General features: G+C 36.1%; 2 protein-coding genes across 3 annotated transcripts; both read left to right on the forward strand.

Moving 5' to 3' along the window:
• The first annotated feature begins 18,072 nt into the window (after positions 1–18,072).
• On the forward strand, positions 18,073–19,811 carry LOC128260074 (uncharacterized). Its single transcript, XM_052992774.1, has 5 exons — positions 18,073–18,233; positions 18,293–18,456; positions 19,053–19,186; positions 19,245–19,315; positions 19,576–19,811. The coding sequence occupies exons 1-5, from the start codon at positions 18,153–18,155 to the stop codon at positions 19,666–19,668; spliced, it is 543 nt and encodes a 180-aa protein (XP_052848734.1). The 5' UTR covers positions 18,073–18,152; the 3' UTR covers positions 19,669–19,811.
• A 20-nt stretch (positions 19,812–19,831) lies between these two features.
• Positions 19,832–23,165, forward strand: LOC128260072 (dynein regulatory complex protein 11). 2 transcript variants are annotated; one of them, XM_052992773.1, is made up of 9 exons: positions 20,274–20,411; positions 20,488–20,599; positions 20,767–21,091; positions 21,154–21,443; positions 21,512–21,668; positions 21,739–22,002; positions 22,106–22,263; positions 22,326–22,909; positions 22,968–23,165. In XM_052992773.1, the coding sequence occupies exons 2-9, from the start codon at positions 20,491–20,493 to the stop codon at positions 23,070–23,072; spliced, it is 1,992 nt and encodes a 663-aa protein (XP_052848733.1). In that variant the 5' UTR covers positions 20,274–20,411; positions 20,488–20,490; the 3' UTR covers positions 23,073–23,165. The 2 variants fall into 2 exon arrangements, with proteins under 2 accessions (XP_052848732.1, XP_052848733.1); XM_052992772.1 differs by having other exon boundaries at positions 19,832–20,599.
• The last annotated feature ends 16 nt before the right edge of the window (positions 23,166–23,181 follow it).

A 23,181-nucleotide genomic window follows, 5' to 3' on the forward strand; every position in this document is an offset into this window, starting at 1 on the left:
TTGGCAATCCAATACCTATTCAAACTAATTTCAAAATCAAAATCAGGACGCGGAATATGTGCTGATAGTTAACGAGACATGTTTTTCCATTAAATCTTAAATAAAGAGCAATAACTTTACGAGTAGGCTAACAATAAAATCGAAATTTAATCCCTATCATCAACAGTAAAAGGCATTATAATAAATATGGGCCATTAGTCGTCATGCTGAATTTAGAAACCAGAAATTCCACTAAAAGGTGAGAAAAAACAAAACCATCACCTGACTAAAGCAATTTGTCAGCGATAAGCCCAAGAAATCCAAAGAGTTACTTCCTAATGAATATCAAAACAAGGGAGTGGGTGAATATAACATAAAAGAAGGAAATATAACCCTTTTTATCTCTACCCTTCCGTGTTGGCCATTTGTTTTTAGCCTAAGGTTTTTTCTGACCAACAACTTTGTTGCCTGACAAATGCCTTGAATTAAAATGCCTTAACTCCAAAGTTGCTACGCCCATTTAGAAAATCTCTCATAAAATTGCGTTCTTCCCTGCCAACAAAAAAACACAAAAAAAAAGGAAAAGTGTCATTAGCATGCTAGGCATCATTTGCACAAGAAAATTTTAACAGAAAAAGAATACCCAAATGAGAAAATAACGAAGCATGAACAAGTAACTAATTGAATAGTTTTCAATGAAAGAAAAAATATAGGAATTGAGCTTCGTCACCGTAGACAACTGCTTACTTATGCAGTTAAAAAAGCCATAAAATGCATTAAAAACTTTATAAAGTATTTTGCGAAAGTGGAGCACAATAATAAAGCAAAAAGGATACCGACTCAGACCCACACAAAAAAGGAACAAACAAAGAGCTGATGCAGCAGAATAATAAGCCAAATGCTGGACAGGACATAACCGACAGGATGCTGAAAGTTTTGCATAGAACATCACCAATAGATGGCAAATTTATTGGGAGGAAAATGTTTTTTCTCTTACTCTAAGCATAGAATTGGAATGCTTAAGCCAACGCATTGGAGCCCAGAAAGCAATAACATTTCCTTTAAAGTCAGCTTAATTTCTCAGTCAAGAACGAAATGACAAAAACAACAGGACTATGACAGCCCTCTCTTTTATTATTGTTCTTTTTTTTACTGTGATAAATGTTTAGGTACTGAACCGCAGCAGTTTTACATTTTTCAAGATTAACTATCCATTGAGCTTGCTTTGTGGGATCTCTTTTGACGAAGTTTAAAACTAAGACCAAAACCATTTTAACTGAGTCGCACAATTTGTACATTTACTATTTAGTTATATACAAACATAAATATTATGGTACCTTATCTTAAAATTAACTTATAATAAGAAAAAAATTGTTGTTTCATAATTTATAATTTTAATTTAAGATACAAATAAACACATTGCGCTTTAATAGTGTTGTTTTCCGCAACAACAGCACTCAAGCCAATGCACTAAATTATTTTAAGCCCCTGAAAAAATATAACAGGGAGAAGATAAAACAAAAGGGATACATTTAATTAATTTAATGGGCCACCAATCAAGTGGGCAGTTATTAATGTGCATTAAACTGTGAGTTCCAAATGACAACAGTAAATAATAAATATGACAGGAAGGTTTTTTAATATTAACAATGCGAATTAAGTACCAGCCATCGGCGTTTAAACAAACTTTAAATTTAAGGTAAACGACAAATCACGAAATCCCCAACTGGCTTCAAGTCCTCGGGCTAATCAGCTCGAAAAGTGTGAAAGATCCGTGGCAGAGAATCATTTTGGCCTCTTTGGGCTGAACTCTTTTCGCATAAATCACGGACGGGAATCCGGGAATCTGCGCCGAAGGGGATACCGTCACCGGATACCCGCCACAAGAAATGTCAAATTAATTTAGCAGGCCTCTAACTTTACCTCTACCACTCGAGCCCGTCGCTTTTGCCTTTTTCAATCAAGGTAGACGCTGTGGAATCATTTTGCATTTCTTGTCACGTTTTATGAATTTGCTGCGGCACACAAATGCCGTGCCATCCTCAGAGAAAGTGGCTGGGACCGAGAAAACAAGCCGCTTACACTCAGAAAAATTACACCTCAAAAATTTGTAAACAATAAAACAATCACAGATAGTTTATTTCCAAGAGGTACAAATTATTTTTAAAAAGCAAAACTGAATTTTAAAATAAAATCTTTTACAGTTACACGCAAATAAAAAGATGTCATATTGTTACATAAAATTTAAACTATTGGGTATGAAAAATTTCTTTATAAGATTATTAAAACAATGAAAATAAAGCCTATATGGTTTAAAAAAAGGCCTTAGGACTATTATTAATTAGTAGTGAAATAATAATTATACTTCAAAACTGTTTGTAGATTACTTACAACACACCCTTATAGCAGCTGAACTTTCAGTTTTTTTTGAGGTAGCTCAGTTCACAACTAGTTTTCTAATACAAAAATTTATTCTGGGAATGTGTTCAATAGTAAAATATTATGGGTATGCTTACAGCATTGGATATATATTTGTAAAGCTTAATAATATATTTTGAGAACGCAAGGCTATTTACGCTGCGTGTACACAATATCCAGCTGACTGGTGAAAATGTCCTCGGCATTCGGCATAGATAACGCGAGGGCAGGCTTAAATGGCTTTCGCAGGGGGTCGCAGTCTTCGGGGCTCCAAGGCAGAAATGCAAAGGGTCTTCCCTTGGCTCCGGTGGCGGATGCGTAACGACAAACACGCATAAATTACTCAATTAGTAGGCGGGATGCGAAGCGATGCGAGGCGGCCTAACAAGACAGCCGGAAGTGGTGAGCCGTGCGCCCCACTTGACTGCTCTTCCCCCGAATTGTATTGAGTAATCAGATGACGGGATATTAGCCGCGCGTTCCTTGTCTTGGCTCATAAACCCATAAATCAGAGCGTCGGGGTTCCCTGGCCATGAATTCCACGGATTTCTAATTACAAAAGCCGGACCAGCGCAGATTGGAATCTGATAGAGTAGAATAGGTGTGAGGGTAAATGTCAATCGGAACTCAAGAAGGACTCGCCGAATTTAGGCATTAAATTGTAGACCATATAAATTCTTTGAAAAAATATATTTTAAGAAGAAACTTTAATTTTAAAGTTAAAAGAATGCACTGCCTTTGACATAAGAAATTAATTATGTTATTTTTAAACTATTTGTTAATGAGTTTGATGCGAAACTTGATTCAGTATTTCACGATGATTTTTTAATTATACCAAATTAATATAATAAACTATTAATAAACCATTTTTTTTCAGTGTTATAAGGACTTTTAGCTGCTTTTATTTGCATCAATTGGTTATGCTTCTTATTAAATGATTTCAATCATTTTAATTTTTGATTTATTCGTTTATTTAATAGGATTTTCCCGGACAATAGCTTAATGTTGCCAAACCCCAAAATAAAAATATAAATTAATAAATTAATTTAATTGGACTTAAAAGGCTTTTTGTGTTGTTATTATTTATTATTATTTTAAGGCTTTTTGTATTTCTATTATCTGGACATTATATATTAAATTTCCTTAAAAAATCTCGTCAGAGCCTTAAAGATACCGGAGTATCGTTTCTATTTTCGCTCTGTCACTTCTTGACTTTCACTTTTGTGTTCGTGCTCTCGTTGATAATTACCAACATAATTTGTTTGCTTGTGGCCTTTGTCAAACCCCACTGGCCGTGTTGACGTGTCCGAATTGCGATAATGTGGCTATTTGCTTTGTTGGCATTGTCCTTAGCCGTCTGTCGTTTCAGCAAGCAATTAGAAAGTGCGCACAGTTATTATTAGAAACGTCGACGCAATTTGCCCCGGGCACTGTCCAACGGCCCAGCCCACACACCTGATGATGGCTATCAGCTTACGAGGACTTATTAACTTGATGAAAGCGGGCAATGCCTGCTGGATAAACACGTCGAGGTGTCCGAGAATTAGATACTAAAAGCTGCCATCACATGCATCAATTATTCAGGCTCAAGTAAAACATTATTTAAAGCTAACTATTACAAAGCTTACGGCTTGCAATTCACGAATTCCTATTTTTTTTTAAGAACAAACAAACTTATCATTCGTTCATTCAGTCTAAAAGGTCATGTCAGTTTTTAACATTTGTGGTACTAAGTAAATTGTGACAATGGTGCAATTAAATTATTTTGCATTTAAAATAAAAATAGTTGAGTAGCATAAAATGTACAAAATGCATGGTCTCTTGGAGCAGAAAGAATTCGCATAACTCTGTCATGTGTTCATCCAGAGAATAAGTAATTAATTGCACTACTATATGGTGCGTGCGTTGGGCGTGGGTTACTCCGAAATCAAGGTCACTTCGGCTGCCATTAATCAAAGCATAAAATAACAAAGTGGCAACAGGCAAATGGCCATAATCCACACCCCAAAGCAAACCGAACCAGGATCCAAGTCCAAGTCCAGATCCAGCCCCATCCCTCAGGGCAATGTCAGAGGAGTCCACAGCAAAGAGATTGGAGTGAAAGGCCGGCCTCAAGTCACGTCAAGTCGCAAGACGGGGACGCGATGTACGAAGTGTACAACGGTGCGTATGATTGATGTTGTTCAATGCGCTTCTGACAGCACCATTATCTGAGGTGTGTGTGTTTGGACTTGTGTTTTAGTTTGTGTGTGTATGCAACTCGCACGTGACAAAAAACATCAACAGCAACAACAGTCACCCACAAACAGTGTTGAGCACATAGCCATTTTCTTTACCAAATGGCCCTTTTCTAAGCCAATTCTTAGTGAGAAAAAAAATGTTTAAAATATAAGATATGCACTTTAAAAATAGTTTAAGTTCAAATTTTAATTGATCTGAGCTAAATATATTTGCTTTAAAGAGTGTAGGCAATAAATGTACCATAGAAAACAATTTCAAACAGTTAAAGGCAAACGGCATCGATAAACAAACATGTTTTTAAATATTTTTGACCTTTAACAATAAAACTATTAATTATTATTTTTTTTTTTAGGAAAAGTCATTTTAAAGTAAATATGAAAGGCCATGAAAATTTACAAAATGTAACTTGGGAAAAATCTTAAGCAGACAATCTGATTTAAATAAAGTGATCCAAACCTATATTGTTATTTAAAAAACTGCAGTATACAGTTAAATGATAACAAACAATTTTAAATTAAAACCATTTTTCCAATATTTACTAATATTTGTACCATATCTAGCTTCCATTTGATCACCTTTGATTGACACCACTATCAAGCAACACAAGGAGTCACTGAGTGCCCTCGGTTTGGCAATAAAAACAAAGACGAGAATGCGGGGCGTTCCTGCTGGAGAGAAACCCGAAGGAACTTGTGCTCCGGACCCTTTCATCCTTCTTCCTGACGGCCATCTGGGTCCTTGTTTCAATTCCCCCTGACTTTGACAGGTGTCCGACCAAAGTTGAGCAACGCCCACCAAACAGGAAAAAAGGAGAGGCCAAAGCAAAAAGGTATAAAAGGTACCAGGACTGCAGGTCGCCATGCACCACGGCTGCCAAGCTGGCTTAATTAAGCTGCCAAGCTGTTTCCAAAAGCCAGGTCGAAAGTTTAATGCCCTTTAGGACTTTCATTTAATAAAATACACTCCTGTATTTTCTTTGCGATGAACAATATTTGTCAGCTGTCGGTAAATAGCCTTTCTTTTATTTTAAAAGAAGTTTCTTCTTTGGTTTACTGCAATGATTAAACAGATTTACGCAACAGCACTTTAAATTTTGGATTACATATTTAATATTGGTCATTTTCAAACAGTCAATGTGTATTCCACCTCATTTTAATACTTAATGATAATACTTTTTACATAATTAATATAAACTAGTGTAGTATTTTAATCGGCTTGCAAATTTTAAACTGTATATTAAAGATCATATCTCAACCGTCCGAAATTTACGTTTGTTTCCCAACTATTATTTATTTACATGGATTCCGCATACAATTTGGACACACCATAAAAATAACTCATGGTGGAGGCACTGTTTGCAGAATAAAATGATCAAAAATTAATCATGTCTGGGACTGTGGGAAATTAACTATCATTTCGCCATTATTATGCAATTATGGGAGCTGAGATAGGATGCCATCCAGATTGGGAGTCCGGTGGAGGTGGAATCCGGACTCGGAACACGTGCTCATCCACGGCATTCCCGTTTTAATCAGCCAAAGCCCGCGATAATTGCTGCCGGCGAACACGTGCCGGCAGCCCACAAATATAATTGCACCTATCGATGGCCAGGACCTTCCCAGGACCCACATGGTAATGCAATGCAAATTGAACGGCTCGCCTTGTTCGTGCTGTGCCTTTGGCCTGCCTGAGTTTCCACAATGCCCCAACTGTTTTCCACTTCATTACAAAAGCATTCGATGGAAACAGCCATTATGTATTGTTATATAATAGTCCAGCGGACTATTGTGTTTGCCGTGGTGGTTTTTAAGCTCATGCGCTTGCAGGTCCGTAAAAACAATAAAGGCAAACAAATTTGAATAAAAATGGACCGGGGCAATGCCAAAAGCTGTAAAAGCGGGTCACAACTTGGATAAATATTTTTATTTCATAAAAACAGCAAACTGTTTATTTCGAATTGCCTCAAATATAATATGCAATCTGAAGTACTTAAGTGAAATTGAATTTTTCTTCTTTGCCTATGTAAATGATTGCGTTATTTGTTATGGTTGTTACATATATTTCGTTTATAACAATGAAAGTAAAAATTTGTAAAGTCGAAGTCAGAGGGGCTTTTTTTTTCTAACATATTTTAGGTACATTTTTGACAACAAACCAGTTTGTTTTTTATTCACATTTGTAGCTAAACATTGTTTTTTTCTGTTGCAAACATTTAAGTTAGTTTTCCCTGCTCACTTCGAGTGAAATTTTCGAGAATTCTAGTCGCAGTTGCTCCAAGTTGGCCTTCATAAAATAAATATGCTTGCAGCTGCAGCACTGAATTATTGAATTAAAGCCATATTAGCCACAAAGGCAGTGAAGGCAGGGAAAAGTCTGTGCCAGAGAAGTGCAAAATAAATTGAAACGTGGAAATCGCCTCTTTAAGCCAAAAGCTGATCAAAGCAACAAGTTGCAAGCCGCCAGGCAGCTTGCCACTTGAGCAGAGCGAATTCCCTGGAAAAGCCAAGAAAAAAGGAAGATAAATCCGCGTGGGTGGCCAGAGTAGAAATCCTCCTTGACCAGTTTTTGGCCCTTGGCAAAAGAGCTGATCAAACAAAATCCTTTGCAATCGCCCGGCCAAAGCCAAGGCACAACAATGATTGAAAATATTCCTTTTTTTTATACAAATTAAAACAAATAGATGTTGGGCAAGCAGTTTAATGTCTGCATATTTTAACAAACCGCAATCACATCTCTGTTACTTTAATGAGAACGAGAACATGCAACAGGTATGCCAGATAACGAAATATCTCAAAAATTTTCAAGGCTGTGGTTCCCAAAAAACGGAGTCGAAATGAACGCATGCGCCCATTAAGCTCACTCAAAATTTGGATCCGAACTCCATTAATGAGTGAGCTTCAGATTTTGCTGCAATTTTGGCACAGATATTGGTTTCCGCCCCATTAAATAACCAAAACGGACCCAAAAAGTTGACCAAAAGATGGTCACTTGGCATGTTTCGTTTGATTTTTATTTCTTTTATATTTCCGCAGGAAATTAAATTAATCTGCCTTGTAATATGATTGCAATTGAGCCGAACAATCGGATGCGACTGGCAAACTGCAGGAAGTGGTCCATAAAAGGACACCATTCGACTGCTCCTTTTCTCCGGTTTGGCTGCCGGTGGCGTCCAGGAAGCGGAAGCATTAGCCCAGGACCTACTTCTCTGGTTTGCAAAGTATTGTACATACTCCCCCTTAATTTCCAATACATCGGCCATTGTCAAGGCAGCCAGGAGTGTTGCGTATTGATAGTTGCGCCATTTAAGCGACATGACCAAGTGAAGATGACGTCTAGTACGACTCGCTTTGCGCTTTTCATTGTAAGTGACTTTCTTAACTTCATGTTCTATCTGAATGCTTTAATTGTCCACTGTGATCACAAATTAAAGCAATAATAGTTTAAATGTCAATCCACGTAGAAATCGTTTAGAGTAATCAGTTATGTTTTTTTAGAGATGCGTCAAGTTAGGAAAACAAAGTATTCATTTCGTACTAAGAAGCCTACATTCCGTAAGTATCCAAAAATTTAAATACATCTAATTATAAAAAAATAATATCTATAAACAGTGTTTTTCATTTAAAACAAGAATAAGAATTTAAATAATTTTGAATATACAATTGATTTATCTTTACGAAAAAAAATAAAAAGAGTGCATATGTGAAGATGTATATTAAAATGTTAAATTCCATTGGCTCTAAACAATCTAAATTAAACTCTTTTAAATAAAATAAAAAACAATATTTAATGTAGAATTTTTCTTACCCTTAAATTGACTTTTCTATGCAGAGTATTTTGTTTGGTGCTGCTGCTCTTAGCCGGATTTCATTGTTTTTCTGCCACTGGAATTGTGCATTGTTTGCTGTTGTTTGCTTTCATTCCTCTCCCCCTCGAACCCCTCTAGAATATTGCTCGAGTGTCAAGCGATGTCGCGACGACATTTCAAGCTCAAGCACCCGCAAGGCGAACAATCAAAGGTGAACCCCCACAGATGCGCAGTGTGTGCGATTCTTCTCAGATGCACTGCCAAGCCATTAATATAAATACGAATTTGTCGATTCAGTCAACGGAGCAGCAGCTTTTATTTCATTTACGTACGCGATTTAAAATTTCCCCACTCAAATAAATAAATTAATTCCAATACTGGGCACAAGCACAAAGACTGCAAAGTGCTTAATACTAATTTTCGGAACATTACCGGCACTAACAGCTAAAAAGGTATTCAACGGAATAGGTAACCTTTTATAATATTAATGACAGAATAATTAAAAAATTAATTTCTTCACCTAAATCAATACAAAATGGGCATTTTCGAATACTTACTAATTGTAAGAAAAGGGGCTTAACTAAACAAAAACTTGGAGTTTGTCAAAAATAATCAAATAAAAATAAATTAAGGACTCTTTATGTTTTTTTCAACAAAGTAATTGCAAATATGTGTTCTACCTATATATTTTAATGATTCTCTTGCATCTTTAGTTTATTTTTGAGTTGCCCATTATAAATGCCAATCACAGAGTATAAAGTGAAAGAATAATATTTTTACTTATCATAAGGGGTTTATATTTACAGTTAAAATTTAAAAAAATATATGTTTTTTATTTTCTAAATAGTATAAAATCCAAACCCAGTAGGATTAATTGTGTACTAGTTATGTTAAGGACTATACTCTTCAGTTTTGAACATAAAGTAAACAAATTTTAAAAACGTTTCAAAGTGCTTTTTTTTTGACATTTACATTTTTTCAAAAAGTTTTATTTAGCTTATTTCTTTGATTAATTACCTAGAAATCTGCTTGGTTTTTTAATTTCAAAGGATCCAGATCAGAGATATAGTGGTCACCGCAAAACGGCTTTTATGGGAGTTGCAGCTTCTTTTCAAATAAATATTATAATTTTTACTAATTAATAGTAATAAAATGGGAATAAATTTTTAGAATTCTGGAAAAATTCTCTTTTTCTTTGCCATCTAACAGTATATAAGTCTTTAAGATTCACCGTGCGTGAGCTTCGAACCTTTCCGTCTCTATTAGAGTTCCCAAGTCCCTATTTTTTCCAGGTGTGTAACCTCATCCTGTAATTCCGAGTGGAAGAGGATGCCAACATGCCACCCCAAAATGCTTCCTTGCCCCGGCAGTTAATTGCAAGACAAATTACTTCTGTACATGTGGCTGGAGCTTTCATATTTTTTAATTGCTTAGTGCCATGTGAGGGGGCGAAATTGTAAAGACATATATTTAAGTCTTAAGTTGAAGTTAAAGTAGGATTTAGTCCTTTAAAAAATGCAAAAATGTTTCATTTTCAGGAAACATTCAAAATGCAAATTCGATTCCCCAGAATTGTTTCCTCATCTTTTACACATATTTATTGTGCCCAGATTGGAATTAAGAAATCAACAATTTTATGACTGCATAACATATTAAATATCTGGAAATTGTAGGGTAAAATATGTTTGTTGTTATCAAATACATAACTAAATAAAACTCAAGTAAATATCTTTATAATGTCATAAATGATTGTTATAATTTACTAGTGTAAATAAGACAAAGGATTTAATGGTATAAGATTTTACCAGCTTTTAGTACTTAATATCATCATTTGACCATGTTGACGGCTGGCAATCCACAGACAACCGGAACATTTTATACAGCTTAAACCTCTTGAACTGCATTCCAAACTGAATTCCAATTTCTTGTTAAAGCAAATAAAACGAGGGCGTCACATAAACGCTCATAAAATTATTATAAAACATATTCAGCACACAACAGAAAAAGATTCAGAAGCCAACGGTCCATAAAAATAAATTCGCATAAAATGAGATCGCAAGGGCATGCAGCCATATGAAGCATCAATATACAGAAAGCAATAAAGCGAAATGGCCACTGGGGGGGCGGTGGGGTTAAAGGGGTGGAAGGGGGGTGTGAGGGCGGATGGCGGAGTGGGCGGGGCTGAGTGCTGCAATAATGCTGCACTTGCCAGAAGTTAAGGGCGCCATCAACGAGTTCCGTATAAAAACAAGGATACTTCACTGAAATCACTTACAAGTTTTATTAAGCGATTATTGTTTTTTAGTCTCTATTTTCGAAGCTAACACTTTCTCTAAGTTGCATTGGTATTTTAAATATATTTTGCGAAAAGACTTTTCTTTAAGTTATAAAACAAAATAATATACAAGATAAATTACGAATTTGAGACATGGTAATGCTTCAGGAAAGCGTTAAATTAAAGTATTTTGTAGTTAATCAGGGTAAAAAATCATTATATGAAATTTTTATTTTTAAAAGCCTACTGAGAATTTTTTTTGGTTGATTTTTATACCATTTTTGGCCAGGAATAACTTTATAACGCAAGCAAAAAAATAATTTAATAATTTTGTATCACGTTAATTTTTAATAGGTGTTTTATACATTTAATGTTTTGTAAAGGCGAAAGTGCTTTCATTCACATTTATTAAAAATTTTCGTCTTTTTTCGTCTCATTTTTCTCTAATTTACTTTAATCATGGTGTTCATCAATTTGGTTGATTTTACTTTTTTTTTAACAAGAATGGCTAATGTTTTGATTGATTATCTATTTGTAAAATTTTTGTGGACAAATATAAAAATTGTTTTATTTGTGACGTTTACAAATCAAAGCAATGGTCATTTGTAAACAAACGTATTAAAGAACTATTATTTTAGACAGATTTATAAGTTATTTTTAAACCCAATTACGATATTGTTTAAAACGAAGAGCTCTGTTTTTAAAATATTACTTTGCCATTGTTTGCTGTGTGAAATTGAGACCCGCTGGGTCAGTAAACAGCACATCAACCATATCAGCGGGGCTTCAGTTGAGCTCCTGTTATGAACATTGGGCTTGTCAGCCAGTCAGTCCATCAGCTCATCAGTCCATCAGTCAGCCGGGAATTCAAGCCAGGTGGGTGGCACCCGCTTCGCACGAAATTCCGGTTGCAGCAAACGGAAATTGCATTTACACGGTTGCCTACCAACGCCATGCCCATGCTTTTGGCCAGAACCCGGGGCTCCCATTGATTCGGGGGCGAACTTCGATCACAATGCACTCACGAACTTCAAATATACATGCGCACTGTACAAACAAGGAGGTAGATTGTGGTCATACCCTCAAATGGACTCAGTCAACCTGCCCCAAGTGCTGATAGCCCTAATCACCTGGTCGGAAGGACGTGATGTGAAAGCCAAGCCACGGAAGGGATATGATTGCGAAACTATCGCACTGATTTTATTGCAAGACAGCCACATTAAGGAAATTAAAGCTCCATTTGTTTTCCAAATCTCATGAGCTAGAGGCCTCTTTAAACATTCTGATTTCTTATTTGAGATTTTGACATTTGAGATCACGTCAGCCAGTTTAATTGTATGATTATTGTATGTTTTAGCTGAAATTCACAAAAATCTGAAAAAATACAAATTTATGAAATTATTTAATTTGTAATTGCCTGAACGCTTGTAATAGTATAATAACTTTAAAATATATATTTCTTCTTTTTGAAAATGTTTAAACTATGCAAGGATATTTTTTCTCATCAAACCTGTTTCAGGTTCACATTAGGTTGTGTTACAAGTTACGGACTTCAATATTTACTCGGACCCTTAAAATAGAACCCACACACCCAACTTTGATTTGACCAGGGGCGCAAAAATAAAACTCAAATCGAAAAGTAAAACAAACACTGGCGAAAATTGGAGAAAATCCGGACACATTATCAAAGCAAACTATAAAAGCTTGTAAGTGTTCTGAAAACTGAAAACAAACAAGGCGACCAGCAAAGACAAGTCCCAAACTCGGATACTCGGGTACTCGGATACCCCAAAGATTAATCGGCGGGAATTCAAGTGGATCGGGGGAGGTAAATTCAAATAATTTGCGGCAAACTGAACAAACAGACCAGACAAACCGCCGGCTAAGATAATGCAAGTGGGCGGAGCACCGAAACTTTCTTCGAAAAAGTTTTGCTCAAAAATTCCCTAAATAGTCGTGGACAGGGGTGTAGGAGGGGGCAATAAAACAAATCATAGCATACATCAAAGCGCAAACGAAGCGTGTGATGACACCGAGGGATCGGATCGGAAGACAGGAAAACAGGAAAACAGGAAGACAGGAGGACAGGAGGACAGGAAGGCAGGAGGACGGCCAACAGCTGTCGGCTTGTTTGATGGCCAAAGTTTGGCAACAAGTTCAATTACTTTTCACCTGCCCCAAAAAAAAACAAGCAGTTCGCAATTTGACTAAAACCCGACACGTGGTTTCCTTTCCCTGGCTGAATCCTTCGGCTGTTGTGGTGAAATTTCTTTGTAACTTATATAGTTCTTAAGCGATTTGATCTGGTCCTTGTACATTGAAGGAACAGGTCGGCTATTAAGTTGTTTCTGTAAATTTAGCATGCGGTTTGTCTCCATTGATGTGGGAAAGTGTAACATCATTCAAATACACATGGGAAAAGGTAAGGTGCTAGGTTCAAAGGTTCTATTTGACCACTAAAGGCCACTAAAAACATTTTTTTTTGGTGAATTTGTAAGTTTAGATTTTTGTTTAAACTAATCACCTCTGCTACATATTAAAAATGTTGTTTAGTACATTAGCCATGATTATTAAAAACATGTAGGTTTTTATTTAGGATTAAATGCTTGCCACATTTTTTATGTTGCAGTTATTTGCATCTTCTCCCATTTAAATTAATAAAGGTTTTCCAATCTCACTTTTCCCGCGAATTAACTGCTCAACGGGAAATCCTACTCTGTAATTTATTCGCAAGCTCTGAGTAAATAGAATTTACCATATTTACTAAAGTCCCGACAGGTGCGAAAGCTGCAAAAGAATCGATTTACGAGCCAAATCGGGAACAACTGCAGTATCGAAAATAATCCACCGGTGTCATTTGGAAATTAGGCCAAGCTAAGTGAAATGTCACACATTAAAATAAAAAATTGCTCTACGAAACGTTTTTGGTAAATTAAGGCCCACAATCCAGCGATAACAGAATCGAGAGCATTCGAAGCCACCAACAAGGACGCGAGTGGGCCAAAAAGGAAATTGAATTGCATTCCAAATGCATTTGTCGCAGTCGCAGATGTCGGAGTTCAGCTGCAGCTTAGACCCGATGTAGCCCCGAGTTTATGGATTTTCCAGGGATTTATGACAGCTTAAAGTGAAACGGGAGAAATGTACGCGAATGTATATGTATCAGTGAGTTGGAATCGATATTTTTTCTACAAAAATTCAAGGTGCAGTTGAAAAGAAAGGAGGTAAAAATAATCAACAAATGTTATTAAGCTTTACTGTGGAAATAATTGGTTAAATACATAACATTGTTCTACATTTGTCTATAAATTACTGTTTTTTATTTTAACAATAATAAAGGAAAACGTAATATTAAATGCCGAAATCTTTTTTGCTTGTTAGTACTAAAAAATATGTGTATTCATTTATTCATTGACTGCAAGCCCTCGTTTACACTATTTTTCTGGCCCATTCCAAGTTAATAGTGTACCTTAAGTAAAGCTGCATAATCAGGTCCAACTTAATCGCCTCGGTCGACGTTTATGGCCAGATGCAACGGCTCGCCAACGGGCCAAGAGCCAACCAAGTCAACACAAACAATCTAGGGCAAAGAAAGTTAGTGAAGTTGTAGGATGCACAAATTACACGGGAAAAAATGGGCACAGCTTTTTAAAGAACTATCCGACTGTACGGCATACTTCTGTATTAATTTTTCAAATTTAACTAAAACTAAAAATATTATTACCTGGGTTTTCCGATTCAAAATTAATCCTTTTTAAAATTTTGGAATTCAAAATATCTTTAATCAAACTTGGACCGGAACTTTTTCAGTGCAAGATGCAGGCGCAGGCCATCAAGTGAAAAGGCAAAGTGTTGTGCATAAAAATGTTGTTTTTCCTGCTGTAAGTTTGCGCCGCTCTGTTTATCCGGAGACGTAAAGTGAAGGTGAAGGTGGTCGGAGGATGATGTGGCATCCGGATGCTGCCCGCTTTGCATATTAAAAACGCTGCCGGCGCAATTTTGCGGCTGGACTGCTCGGTTCGCGGGAGTTGCTCCGATAATCCGCAGTTATTCTATGTAAATTGGGTTTTCTTTGTCGATGCAACAATGAGCCGGAGGATCCTGAACCCGAACCCAAGGCGTGGCCCAAAGGGCGGGCGTTGGCGCTGCAAGTCTGAGGCGTAGATAAAACACCAGCTGAATCCAATCAGGCAGGACTTGAGCCAGGCCGCAGGCAATCAAGTGGCAAACTGCTTCGTGGGGTTCATTAAATCGCTAATGTGGTTGAGGTTTTTCGCCCAGAGTTCCTAGAGTGGAGGAAGCCCATCCAGTCCAATTGAGCTAGCAGAAATTAAACAGTGCCGAGCCATGAAATGAAACGAATCCGTGAGTGAAAGTAGGTAGGAATGGCAATTGAGCTGTTCAGGGTTTGAAAAATAAACAATTTTATCCAACAACTGGCAATAATACTTAATAAACAAGAAATTTAGCTTATTATCATTAGAAGGTTAGACATTTTTAGCGTTATGAAGATTAATATGTTAACATTTCTATAAATGCTTTGTCTTCTTTATCAGATTGGTCAGGAAATTACTCACTCAGTTAAAGGACATTAAATTTCGTTTTATTGATATTTTCAGTGTACCCAACTGCAAAGTAATAGCGTATCGGAAATTTACAATAGATGTCAGCGATTGGCAGACAACAAACCACAGACATATGTACGTCTTTGGATGTCCTGATCGATATCCTTTGGGGACCGTGTGCATGCGGAGGATAATTGAATTTGAAGTGAAGCTGCTCCTTGTGGCAGTTATGAAATTTCTGGCCCGGCTTCCGCTGCCAGGGAACGGAAAGGAAACAAAAGCGAGGCAAAATGAAGTTACAAGTTACAGGCGAGTGTGAGATGTGTGGTGCCAGTTGGGAGGTGGAGCACGGAATCAGGATGCGATGAGGCAAATCATCGCGGCACACATCAGAGGTGCTGAGAGACTATTTTACAAGCCGAAATGGCTTGCTTTGATTGCAGGAAACAATTGGCCTGATACCAGCTAAGAACATTTATTCATAATAAATAAAAAAATATTTGGTTTGAAGATTTTCGGCATTCTTAACATTGGTCTTTAGATCATATGTATAACTTATGATATGTTTATAAGTAAAATTTCTTCAAATCCTTAGAAGATACAATTTTTGAAAATAATCGTGTTTAATGTGGTGCCATCATAACTTCTTAGATAATGGTCTGATCTTGTAATAAACAGACTTTGGCGATTTGTGGGCGTTAGAGGTGGCGTGGTTATATTTGAAACAAACTTTGGCTTTACTAGAATCTAAGTTTAAGCCCCAAAGCTTTTTTAGTTTCCAAGATCACGACGCTCATACGGACACACGGACATGGCTAGATTTTTGATACTGATCAAGAATATATAATCTTTATAGGGTGGAAAACGCTCCCATTTACGGGTATAGCGGGTATACAAATTAAGAAGGGAAAATGGTAAGTACAAAAATCAAAAAGTACAAAGTTCGTATCGTTCCGAGGAAAAATTAATTAATTAAATTAAATTGCTTTAGAAAGGACAAACTGACAGCACTGGCACCCTTGTTCCCATGTCTTGCAACCTCGGCAATGAATTCGCGTTTTCGCCTCGCTGCCTTCGCCATCATGGTTAACCGCGTCGTTGATTTAAGGGCGTGCCGTGCGTGGGGCTGCTGTATTCCGCTCCTTCGTCCTTTTGAAGCGAGCGACACAATTAAAAATGTGCAGTCCAATTCATTTGATTGGCACGATGGACGAATCAAGATAAGCTTCATCCGTTGCCTGCAAGAGAGACATCTTCATTAATCTGCAATGTATATAATCTGATTTGGTTCCATTCGGCGGATATGGAAAAGAAATGGTAAAGGAAATATTTCAAATATTTATTTAATTTAGATATAGATCAAAAATATTAAATATATATTTTATATTTTTTCGGGAACCATGTTAATGTTTTACCACAAGCTTTAAAGACATTTCTTCTAATCTAATCTACTTAAAACAAGATCGGAAGAAAACTTCGGCAAGCCAAAGTTAATGTATTTAACCTTGCATCTGAAGTCCGACTTTTATAAAACTAAAACAGTAATTCTGAAATATTTAACAATTACTATATCTCAAAGAATGATAATAAAAAGTTGTGGTCATACATTTTTTTGTTTAATATTCCGATTGTTCTTATGGGAGCTATATGATATAACAGCAAAGTTATATATTTTTTAATTTTTTTTTCCCTATTGTTCCTATTGGAGCTTCATGATATAGTCGTCCAATTCGACTCGTTCCAACTTACAGACAACCTGCAACAGAAAGTCAGCTTTTGGGATAGTTTTATGCAGATTCCTTTAAATTAGACTAGTTTGCGTAGAAAATTAAATGCAAAGTCAAAACCCTCAAGGATTTCTGTGTTTCTGTGAATTTAGCTTTACAAACCAAAATCAATTTTAATAGTAAACTCCAAAGAAGCTTTAACCAAAAATATATACAACGAGTAAAAGGATATGTGTCAGACGCCTGCAGCACTTAGGACTGCTGTTTTTGGTAGTTATTTTATAAATTAATAATTTTACTTTTCTTTATCAAACTGTTATTAGAAACAATACAAAAGAAGAAGTTGTAGACTGCTGATTATTACGGGCACCATCATTTATCCCCAGAGTTTGTTTTTTATTTTAGAAACAGCTAAGGTTTTTTTGCAATCAAAAAAAGAATTTTGCACATCTTTTTATAATTAATTAAATTTATTAAAAAATATAAATAACATCTAGAATATATATACTTTATAGGGTTGCAAATGTCTCCTTCAGTGCGTTGCAAACTTCTGAGTGAAATTTTAATAATCTCTGGAAGGGTATACAAATATAGTGCCCTAATGGATATTTTGTTTTGGAAGCCTTATTTTGTTTGTATAAATTAAAACAACAATTTTTATTTGGGGATTGTTATACAAATTATTTAAGGCTTTTTAAAGTTCTAAATATAAAATAAATATAATAGGAAATATATAAATTATAAATATGAAAGATGTTTTTGTTGTAGAGGCTTGGAATATCCCTATTAAAACGGTGTTTCATATTTTGCGCCTAATATTTTTGTTATTTCTACACCTACGAAGTCGGTCACATTTGCACTAAAGATGGAGCAACAGAAATGATTATCGATGATTCTTGGACAATAAAAAAATGTATCGATGAATTTTAAAATATTTCTACGAATGACGTCCATTTAAAAAAATAATTATAATTGTCTGAATGCATTTATTTAATCTTCCAATTGACTTTCATTACTTTTGTACGTGTACATTAACATAACAACCTCGAACACAACATGAGAAGCATCGATGTATCGATATCAACTCGAAGTTTCTCCCATCTCTAACATAATAACTTGCATAAAGAACAATTGCATTTAGAATGGATTACGTTCACTCGGTTTGGAGCTACTTTGCCTCGATCTGCAACTGCTGGCAATGCACCGAGGACACGGGTGCCCAGGTAACCCATAGATCCTACTTTGCCCGAGAACCGATTACAGTATTGCGTCTTACCTGCAGCCCAACGAGCCGAACGAGAGGACACACCTTCTGGTGGACCCCGTGAACCACAGTCCTGCCCTTCGGAGAAGCAATTCCGATGGCCTCAGCAACGACTATGCCCACTCCCTACCCAAGAAGGATGACCAAACTGCACTCTCCAGATTGGTGCAGAACACTGCGATGTATGTCACCCGCATGGGCGTGTTTTGATATGGTCTTTTATCGTCCTACCCAGATTAATAGGAGGCAATAGAAGGTGCTATCAATTTTGTTTAGTCCAATAACATGAGTACTACCTATGCTATCAGGACAGAGAACATGAATTTTTACATGATGTTAGTTATGGCATCCCATCCTAAGTACTAAAGACCTTTTATCCTACACATATCCAATTGTCTGTCTGTATTATCCTTTAAAGTTGAATTCTTATAGGGCACCTTATAGTGAGTCACATCTGGAACAATATGAACCTTCCATTTTACCAATTACCGAATGTCTGTCTGCACTAAGAGTGTAGTCAAATTTCGAAAAGTTTATGTATCAGTTTTTTTCTAAATCTCTTAAAACAATATAGACCTTGCTTGTATAATCCGCAATTTTATGAAAATTGCATAGGTATATGTTAATATGTAGTTGTGACATTAATGAAGAAATTTAATAGGCAGACGATAACATTTTTAAATGCATCATGGCCTTGGTTAACGAACATCTGGAAACCGGGGGTCCCTTACTGATAACAAAACGGGTAAACTCATGCTTTCACTCTTTCGATTTCCAGAAACATGATAAACGTTGGGGCCATGGACTGCCATAGTTTGGAGCACCAGGAGTACGCCGACAGAATTAGACTGTACTCGCAGCGGTTGCATCAGCAGTGGAACAACGTGCAGCACCCCAGTATCTCACTAAAAGGTTTAGTTTAAAAAACAATATGATTGTTTCATTAGTTACTAATATTTGTTTACTACAGGGCTCCTTAAAGATGTGCCCAGTCATCAATTCTATTTGTCTAAGCCAATTTCGCCTGAGGACACTGCTCAAGTAAGTATCACAATATTGCAAACAATTTAAAAATGTTGTCTTAATAGTATACTGAATGCAATCACTGACCTTTTAAAAAGAAACAAAACTATCAGTTTTGGCCTAATCGTAAAATATATTAATTTCTGCGAAAAATCTTTTGATTCAAAAAAATAAACGATGCTGTAACAATTTTTTTATTTTTGTATTCAAAAAGACGAAGAACATTGGTTAATTTATATTAAATTTATTGTCAAATAATACATTTTCTCTACTTTCAGATGAAACTCTTCACTGAGAAAGCGCACATCAGCGTTTCGCACATACAAATCGACCACAAAGAGGCTGTGGTTGTACCTTTCAGGATTCCCTGATTACCTTGCCATAAGTGAAATACAGTGATAAATTTATATAAAATCAAAAACTATATTGGTACTAAGTAACCCTTGAAAAATAAGGTAGTCGACCTATTTTTATTTAGTGTACAGAAACAAATAAATACAGTGTATATTCTTAACGTGCCCCATTTTTTTTTATTTTGCAAGCCAAACGTTAAGATAAAATCCATAATGTCTTTTGATTTAAATCATAAATTTTGGGTGTCCACACGAAAGGAAATTGGGCAACTAATCAAAAAACAGAACCGCTTAAAGAAGATAGAGCCTCCCCAGGAAAAAGCAGTATCATTTAAAATTTTCGCAGAGCTCTACGTTCTATATGTAGAGTTAGTAGAAAAGTTAGGTTTCATTTACCACAATACCTTCCAAGTCCAAAAGCGGGCCTTAGTTCGTGTTTTGGTAGAAAGTGCGACTCAGCAGCTGATGAAACTCAAGGAGGAGTTAAAGGATTTGGAAATGAGCGAGTATATATATATAGATAAAGCACTGATCGCCAGAAAGCTAACTCCCCGGGACTTGGTCATATGGAGATCGCCACAGTTTCTGTACCGCCGTCCCCTTGATATTCAAAATATCATAGCCGACAATCGTCTGTACATGAACGAGGAGGAAAAGGAGGAGAAGGCGGCACAGGATTGGGTTCCTGTCAGTGAGGCCGTGAAGCTCATCCAAGCTCATGAGAGGGCACGCCAAGCGCGGGTATACAAGTCGAACATAAAGTATGACAAGAAGAAGTTCCTCAAGGTCCATCAAAGAAAAAAAATCAATTATAAATTTACGTTTAAACCTGATCAGGCGATGAGTATACCCGTTAAGAGAACCATGTTTGCAGCTGATTTCTTGAAACCTGATGAGTCCTGTGAAAACCTTCGAAAAAAGGACGATGTTGCGGAGACAGCAGAGGATGGTAAATACTAAAAAACGTTTAAATAAAATGTTTATGTGCAGTTGGGTATCAAATATCAAATGATACATCCATTAAAGTCGATCTTCACAAAACACTCGTTTTGTTAAATAAAATTGCATTTGCTTAAAAAAGACAACTGGTAATGTATATAATGAAAATCATTTTAGATGAAGATGCCATTAATAGAATACGAAATAATGCTGCTTGTAAAATCCAATGCTGGTGGCGAGGTTACAGAACACGGAAAATAGTTAAAATAAGGAAAAGGTTTAAGGAAGAATTGTACGGTATGAAGAAAATAAGAAAACTGAAGCGACCAAACCAGAATGCAAACTCAATTATGGAAATGTACAAAAAGGAAATGCTTAAAAAAAAGCTGGATGAAGACTTCATTAACCTGATTAATGATGAACGCACTAGGCTATTGCAAGTCCGAAGCCCATGGATGATGGAAGATATATCCGACCACATTCGGGATTGGTTCAAAGAATTGTAAGTAACCTTTAAAAAAAAAAAAAAAAAAAAAAACCTAAAAGTAACACATACTTTCACAGTTACGAAAAAACGGAAAACTTTCATCCATATCCTGATCCTGTGAAAAAGGGCACGGTATTAGTAGTGATCGATGAAACAATGACCCCAATGGAATTTCAGCAGACGTTAGGTAAAAAGCCGATGACAAAAGAAGAGAAAAAGAAACTTCGAGACAAGGAAAAAAAAGAAAAAAAGAAAAAGAAGGAAAAGCTTAAATTAATAAAAATGAAGGAAGCCAAACGCCGAAAAAAGCTAAGAGATGCCGGAATCATAGATATTGGCTATGAGCTAACTGCAAGCCAGCCTATAGGTAAGCTGTTAAACGAATTCGATTTGAGATATTAAGCTATTACCTTTCCAAATGCTAACAACTTTTAGAAAAAATCGAAGAAACAATGAAGACATATGCTAAGGACTGGAGGAATGTTGATGAATATCTTAACAAAAATCATGATCCTATAAAAGAGTGGGTGACAGAAGATGAACTTGTAAAGATACATCAGGAAGTTAGAGGCCTAGTCGACGAATACATGAGGTTAAGTCAATCTCTTGTTAATAATAATCTCTAAGAATGATTTCAAACAGTTTAAATGTTAATTTTTTAGGGTAGAGTACGAATTGCTTCGGGAGGCCTTAGCAAAGGATAACAATGAGAAATATAAGGCTCTGAAAGTAAAGTATCCAAAAAAGAAGAAAAATAGGAAGAAGAAAAAGCCAAAGGATATGACAGGCGATAGAACTCTTGAATCCTTGTATCACGAACTAAAGGATGGAGGAATAATAGAGGAAGTTTCTCATAAAGATTTCGATGAATTTATTGCGGACTTTAACTTTGTGGCAGACGACACTAGGAATGAAGATGACTTGACGTATGTAGTTTCAATTATTTAAAGTGTATTGTACAAGATCAAATCGCATCAATCTAATTTTATTTTTAATGTTTTTTTGGGTTTTAAATTGTTTTAATTTCAGAACATGGGGTCCAGCCAAAGGTGATATTAAAATGGTTATTCAAGAGTCAATGCTAGGAATGGGCGAATTCAATATTCCAAAACCGAAGTCTCTTTTACTTATTGGACCTCTAAATTCCGGAAAGAAATTGTTGTGTCAAATAATTGCATCAGAACTAGGTAGCTATATACAAATATTAGTTATACCTGTTTGTGGCTTTAAATCACTATTTATAATTCAGACGCAGTTTTTATGAATCTAAGTCCTGAAAAGACTTATAAGTACGCCGATGACTTGAAGTACTTTTTACATGTTGTTGTAAAAGTGGCGCGGGCGTTTCAGCCCACCATAATGTTTTTCGATGAAGCTCATCGATTATTTTGGAAGAAGATACCCCCTGAGGCAGTAAATATAAAACCAAGACTTCTCGGACCTTCCATAGCCAGTAAAATTTTGAAGCCTCTCAAGAAAAATGATAAAATTGTCGTCGTCGGCACAAGTTCTATGCCCTGGGCGGCCAAGGGGGGCATCAAAAGAGCGTTCCAAAAAGTCCTTCTAATCCCGAAGTGCGATTACGGCACTAGTTTCCTGCTTTGGTTAGAGCTTATGACCGAAAACGCGCCGGATGATATGCCGGAGTACGCATACTCTGCACTGGCAAGAGTCTTGCAAGCTTATAACTCCGGCGATATCAATGACAACATAAATCAGACCTTAAGTATCGACCGAAAAATGCGGCTTAAAAATGAGGCATTGGATCCCAATGAGTTCTTAGAATATTTTATCAGCAAGAATGAACCTCCAATTTTGCCTCCAGAGGAAAAGGTATAAAGACATACAGGTTTATCCGAAATAATAATGATTTAAAGTATTTTATTTTCAGCTGATGGTAAAGTTCAACAAATGGTTTGGCAAGTCAAACAAGCTGCAAAAATTGAGAAATAGTTATATAGCCCAAAAGTTGGCGAAAGCAAGCAAAAGAAAATAGAGAGCGCAACTTTTTTCAGGAATCGCTTTTACAAAATTAATATACACTGTCATAATTTAATAATATAATAAGTAATAAATAAGTAAGTGGAAACTTACCTTAAAACTAC

This window comes from Drosophila gunungcola (genome assembly GCF_025200985.1).
Source record: "Drosophila gunungcola strain Sukarami chromosome 3L unlocalized genomic scaffold, Dgunungcola_SK_2 000014F, whole genome shotgun sequence".
Taxonomy (NCBI): domain Eukaryota; kingdom Metazoa; phylum Arthropoda; class Insecta; order Diptera; family Drosophilidae; genus Drosophila; species Drosophila gunungcola.